This window comes from Austrofundulus limnaeus, unplaced genomic scaffold (genome assembly GCF_001266775.1).
Source record: "Austrofundulus limnaeus strain Quisiro unplaced genomic scaffold, Austrofundulus_limnaeus-1.0 Scaffold195, whole genome shotgun sequence".
Lineage (NCBI taxonomy): Eukaryota > Metazoa > Chordata > Actinopteri > Cyprinodontiformes > Rivulidae > Austrofundulus > Austrofundulus limnaeus.
In genome coordinates, this window is record NW_013952597.1 from 111,922 (window position 1) to 118,399 (window position 6,478).

General features: G+C 49.9%; 1 protein-coding gene across 1 annotated transcript in view; it reads left to right on the forward strand.

The window, feature by feature from the left end:
• The first annotated feature begins 1,282 nt into the window (after positions 1–1,282).
• The window catches only part of adamts5 (ADAM metallopeptidase with thrombospondin type 1 motif, 5 (aggrecanase-2)), a 23,354-nt gene continuing 18,158 nt past the window's right edge, over positions 1,283–6,478 (forward strand). The window contains exon 1 of the mRNA XM_014018548.1: positions 1,283–2,924. Coding sequence (XP_013874002.1) covers positions 1,935–2,924 — 990 coding nt within the window. The 5' untranslated portion in view covers positions 1,283–1,934. The remainder of the gene's footprint in view (positions 2,925–6,478) is intronic.

A 6,478-nucleotide genomic window follows, 5' to 3' on the forward strand; every position in this document is an offset into this window, starting at 1 on the left:
GTGTGTGTGTGTGTGTGTGACTTTGCTTTGAGATGATGGGGATTAAAACTCATCCAGTGAGGAAGAGGAGGGTGCTGTATAGAATTTGTCTCTACAGCATCTCAAAGTTCAATTTTTGTTCCACCAGCTGCAACATTTTTTCATCGGAACTCTTTTTTTTTTCTCTCCAGTTTTATTAATTTTTAGGAAAAACAGCTGCGTCTCCACCCCTCCCTTCGCTCTGACTTTACGGGCGTCCTTGTCTTCAGGAGGTTGCACTTAACATTCTGGTGTAACGGAGACTGGTGTGTGTGTGTGTGTGGGGGTGTGTGTGTGTGTGTGTGTGTGTGTGTGTGTGTGTGTGGGGGGGGGTTTGATACTCGAGGACAGGAAGGGAAATGGAGATGGGCAGTGGGGGGGTGGGATTGCATAACCGGAGGAGTGATACAGGCACCAAGTTCAGTTCGACACCGGATCCATCTTTGCAGCAGCAGGGCCGTAGCCGGGGTTTTCACCACAGAGGGGTCATGGACTGAGGCACCCGCCCACCCCTCCTTCCTCTTTTGACCCCTCCCTCCCACTCAGATTATCTTGAACCGAAAAAGTCCCCTCGGCTTGAAAACAGTCCCTGAGTGTGTGGCTGCGTGGATTGTACCACCGTGGGATTTGTCTGGGGGGGGGCCGAAGCTTTAGGATAGCAGCATGCCATGTCCCTTTTTTTTCCCTTTTTACTTTAATTTTTTCCTTTTTGGGCTAACTTCAGTGGTCCGCCCACTCCCTGCTGCATCCCACACCGCTCTGTCATCCAAACGCCTCGAAAGGAGCTTACAGACGACACGGTTTGACGCGATGAAGCTGAGGCTATATCTGGTCTCGTTTTGTCTCGACACAAACTGACTTCAACATGCTGACTCAGCAACTAAGCAGCAACATTTTTATTTTGGCAAAACATTCCTCCTGTTACCCCCCCCCCCCCCCCAAAAAAAAAAAAATCTGACATCCCACAGGTACAGGTACCTATTCCTAGAAGAAATGCATGTCAGCCTTGATCAAACCTTCACACCAGTTTTTGTGCAGTCTCATGTAACATGGCAGGACCGCTCTCGGATACCACTCAGAGTTTTAGCTCAATATTTGTAAAACTTGCTGAGTTTTTGGCTTCTTTCTGCAAGCTGTGGCGACCACCAATAGACGAACATCCAGTATTGGTTTCTGGAAGTGTCATTATTTTTGCTGACGCAGACATATGGACAAACAGACATGGCAAAAGCATCATCACTTTTCAGCATGGGGGGGTGGGCGGGGTTGGGTATTAAAAAAACCAGCCAGGGCCAGACAAGCACACATGCAGACCATTAAAGGTCTCACATGGGACCAGAGTTTTTCTTGGGACTGGTCATGAATTATGTATTCTCCTTCTATTTTGCTAAAACGCTGCTTCAGTTTCAATTATTAAACGAGTCAAAGATGTAAAAATACCAGACAGCTGTTTCATAAACTGTTGGTCCTGCAGAGAAGTTCACCATGATTTTTTTTTTCTGAGAAGATGGGAGACACTGTCCAAGTCCTCCACTTGTCTTCCACTCTGATTTGAGGAAGGGAGGARGAGGAGGAGGAGGGTGGAGGAGTGGTGCTCGAGCGCAAAGGGGGCAGGACTTTTTCTCTCCGGGTCCTATTAAGCGCAAACTTTGTGTTTTTGTTCTCCAAGTTCAGCTCAGTCCTCTCTCCGAGCCTGTGCGCTCACGGTTCCTCCTCCTCTGCTCCCCTCGATGGTCTCGGCTCTGCTGGCCGCCGCTGTTCTGCGCCAGGGATCTGGACCCGGAGAGGAGAGGATGCGCCTTCTGGGGGGACAGACGCCTGAAGTTGTGTGTTCGGCCGGCGCGCGGCTRCGTTTCGGGTCGGAGTGAAGAAGAACCGCTGCGGCTCCTCGGCGCTCTGACCCCGCAGGGAGCATCATGCTCTGGCTCCTGCTGCTGCTGGAGGTTGGAGCCCGGCGGGTGTCCACCTTCCAGGGATTCTTTCTGCCACCTGCGAGCGGCTCTCTGCTCTCACCCGCTCGGAGGACGGACGGGGTGGTCCGGACCATAGACCGGATTTACAACGGCGGGGGGAAGGTGGGCTACCTGGTGTACCTGGATGGGAGGCGCTTTCAGCTGGACATGGAGCGGGATGAGTCGGTGCTCTCGCATCATCTCGGCCCCCAGTACGCGCTCGCGGTGATGGGACAGAGTCCTGCGCAGCGGGAGTGCGCGTACCGGGGCACCGTGGACTCGAACCCGGAGTCTCTAGCGGTCCTGARCCTGTGCGGAGGCGGTCTGGAGGGCTTCTTCGCCGTCAACCACTCGCGCTACACCATCACTCCGATCATCAGGGCCAAGGGGCACGAGCACGACGCGCGCGCCCTGCACGACAAGGACGCGGAGAGCGCGCTGCACGCGTTCACGCGCGAAAGCTTCAGCTTCGAGGCCCTGAGCGAGGGGCGCGAGAGCTGCGGCACGCGCGACGGCCGCCGAGGACGCAGGGATGCCGGGCGGCGCGGCAAGGCGAGACGGSACGAGCACGGCGCGCGCGGGAGGAGGCGGTGGAGCCGCCTCGCCGAAGCGGCCGCGGCGCGCAACAAGAGGTCCGTGTCGCGCGCCAGGCACGTGGAGCTGCTCCTGGTGGCGGACGAGACCATGGTCAAGAAGTACGGACGGGACCTGAGCCACTACCTGCTGACRCTGGCCTCGATCGCCTCCAAGCTGTACGGGCACGCGAGCATCGAGAACCCCATCCGGCTGAACGTGGTGAAGGTGGTGACGCTCACCGGGGGGGAGAAGGGTCTGGAGGTGTCCAAGAACGCGGCGGCCACGCTGAAGAGCTTCTGCAAGTGGCAGAACCAGCAGAACCCGCTGGACGACGACCACCAGCACCACCACGACGCCGCCATCCTCTTCACCAGGCAGGTAAACAACAAAAAGCCCACCTGTCAGCTGCTCACGTGCGCGCAGCTGCGATGACGTCAGTTTGTTTTCACTCTCAACTCCATTAACAAAAACTCCTTTAACGAGTTTGAAACTAAAATAACTTTATGTTAAAAGGTGATTGAGTTAAAATAACAATATCTCGCACATTATCGCGAGATCTCGTGCTCAGGGATCACTCTCCTCTACTACCATCCAGGCCAAGTTTGAGCTCCCCATTTGAAACTTTGTATCATTTTTTGGTGGATTTTTATGTTTTTAAAGTCAGATTGTTGTGGCTGCCATCTTGATCGATTAAATGATAGTCTGTTCATTTTGAAGTGATTCAGTTATCAAATAACATCAATGACATAAAGTAAGAAAAAGCAAAAGTCCAGAACAATCAATGCTATCTTTTCATGTTTTTCATCATAAAAAGCTTTAAAACAACATGCAAGATGTGTYAAAGAATGCAACATAAAGCCTCTACACCTTTGCATGACACCGTTTGTTTGGTTTGTAGCTCGAGTCGACCAAACAACGTCCGGTGTGGACGGTGAATTAGCTGACGTGATCTAATTGCTTCCCATGTTTGCACTTCAGAGGCATAAACTCCTTCCTACCCGTACATCACAGGCAGTGTCAAAGAAACAAGCAGTAAAAAAAAAAAAAACAGTATTTCCTGCGCCTGGTGTTTTTTCTGGGCAGCCTCCCATGTCTCCATCCTTTCTCCCACCCCTCCCAGTCCCCTGACAGCCTCGCGGTGTGTGTGAGTTCCAAGGCGCGCACTCGCCTTCAAACACACACATTCTTCTCWGGGAATGAGATAAGGAATCAGCTGCTAACTGCGATTGCAGAAATACCCACCACCACTACCATCACTCCCCCCCAAAAAAGAACCCATTGACACCAGAGTTTAATTAGTCTGCTTCTCCCCTCCCTGAATTCTTCCTCTCATCACTGCGAGTCTTGTCAGCTGAGGGGAGCTCTCCTCTCCGTTAGCCTGAAAAAGCCATCAGGAAAACAAACACACGTCCGCCTCGTTCTGAGCCCTGCGATTACCAGGACCACACTCGTCTATCCCTTTCTTTCGTCTCCGCTCCCCCCCACCCTCTAAAGTCCAAAGCCGCAGGGCAGCAGCAGATGTACGCGCTTTCTTCACCTCTCCGGGCGTGGCTTCACGGCGGTTAGCTCCGGTTGACGTCTGACAGCTTCGCCTTGGACTGCGGTTGTGTTCGAGTCATGCAAGGTTCTTGTCGTGGCTCACACAAATCGGGTTGCATCGACCCTCCCTCCCCTGCACTCGTGCGTAGTTGGCGAGGCAGCAGGCTGAGCATACCTGAGGTCAGTTTCTGCAGCTGGAAACCCTCGTGGACCCTTACTAACCCCCTAGAGGGAGGTTACTAAAAAAGCCAAACCAGAGAGAAGTGGAATGGTTGGGTGTTTAGATTTGGCAAGGCTGGGCAGGGTCAAGCGGACATGGAGACATTAATCCAGATGCTCAGAGAAAGAATGGACAGGAAGTGGGGCCGTAATTTCTCTCCTTACTGCTGCRGCTTTGACATGACCAAACCAGTCTGCCTCATCAMTGGTCTGCACGGAGAGTATTCCTATAGCATTAGCAAAATACCTCATGAACCAACGCACAGATTTAAATTAAACACTCAACTCTGTCCCTTCTGCTGCTCGTCACGATGATCTCAGTAGAAAACCATGGTGTCTACTCTCCATGTCCTCTGACTGCATCCATTTATCTCCTCTTTGACTTGTTCCTGGCAGCTGCATTTCTAACATCCTTCTACCACTGTCCCTCCTCTGGACACATCCAAACCATCTCAGTCTGACCTCTAACTTTATCTCCCACCTCACACTCCTTCAAAAAAATGTCAGGCCGTTAAGGAAAGCTCGATTATATGTCGCTCACCTGTGAAAATGCGTGTAATATTCRTTCATAAAGAGCCTCTTAAACCTACCAAAACATTTATCTGCCGTCGCCTCTAATCCCAGGCAGGCCTCTGGGAAAACACTACAAGTTGCCTTGTTGATCCTTATCCAGCAGGRAAAAAAAARGAAAGAAAATCTCCTAATTGCTTTTAAATCTGGCCAAACGTGTAGAATAAGCACTTAGCACTCTGCTTCTCAGGTCGTGATCTCAACCTTTGAACTCTTCGGCTATTAGAGGCCATCACGGCACGGGGATTATATTTGGTTTACTCTGGAAGCGAGACGAGCCGTCTACCTGTCAAAACACACACCGATCAGATCTCCGAGAGAGGAATTTAAAAAGCTGCATTCCTTTTTTTTTTTCCTCTGAGGATCTCCGGTGATGTGTCTTCTCCACGTTTCTGCGAGTGGGGAAGAGGAGATGCTGGTATCGTGTGAAATGTGTTTGTTTACATTGTTTTCAGGGATCCACACTTTGTGAGGCGGAGGAGGTAACAGCTACACAAACACTATGTACACATAAATGTTTCCAGTGAAGAAATACTGTTACTTTCCTGCACTTATAATGAGAATATAGGTAGTCTGCACATCAAAATATCTCTTCTTTCATCGAAGGATTTGAAGCGACTCTGGATCAGATCTTGCTGTAGAGTCAGATCAGCCCRTTGTTCCCACATGGACACAGGGTTGGGGGGAGAAGGAAGTCGCCTCTTTGAGGTTGGGTCCAATTACCCTCTGCTCGCAGTGAGCTGACCCATGCATCGTGTCAACCAGTTCCACACATGCCATCGCCGTAACAAAACAACGGGGACATTCTGGGTACTTGGGACACTTCTGAGTATTTCTCTATGTGCGTGGGATCATTAAATGTGAGGCATGGTTGTATTGTTCCGAGCTTGGACTCTGGACAAAGCCTTACTATAAGAAGGGCTGGAGCTGYAAAGCTGTGGAGACTAATAGAATAAAAGGAACAATAAATACTTGTACCTGCATAGTTATGTYATTTAGCCTCTGTGCCTATACGCAGAAATGTACATTTCCCAGCCCTCGCCCCCGTCACAGCTAGTCCCTCTGTTTGTTTTAAATGTTCTTGATATTTCACACGTGTGTTCCTTCGTCTGGTGTATGTTGACAACCTGCAGACAGCGACGGGATCCCAAAGCCTCGACCTCAGCCTCGGGTCTGTCGACGTTATGCAACTGTCCTGAGAGCTCCCAKAACAACAAGTAGTCCTCACTCTGACACTTGAGGGACATAAAGACCACTCCTGTGGACACTGTCCATGTTTTTTTTTCTCTCGTACAGAATTTATATTATTTATGCCTCACACAGTAATAACAGGAGCAAAGGCCAAAACAGAATGCTTTTATTGTTTTCTCAAGCGCCCTAATAAAGTTTAGATAATTATAATTAGCAAAGATTTCTGCAAACTATAAATTCTTTGGGGATCAACACTACCAATTTGTGTTGTATCAGAACTGAGACTCAATGAAAATAAATGTCTAAGATTAGAAAATGATGCAGTTTAAAGGGGCAATATCATGTAAAATCAACTTTTTTGAGTTTTATATCATGTTATAATGTCATACTCTCATTAAAAACATGCCCAAAGC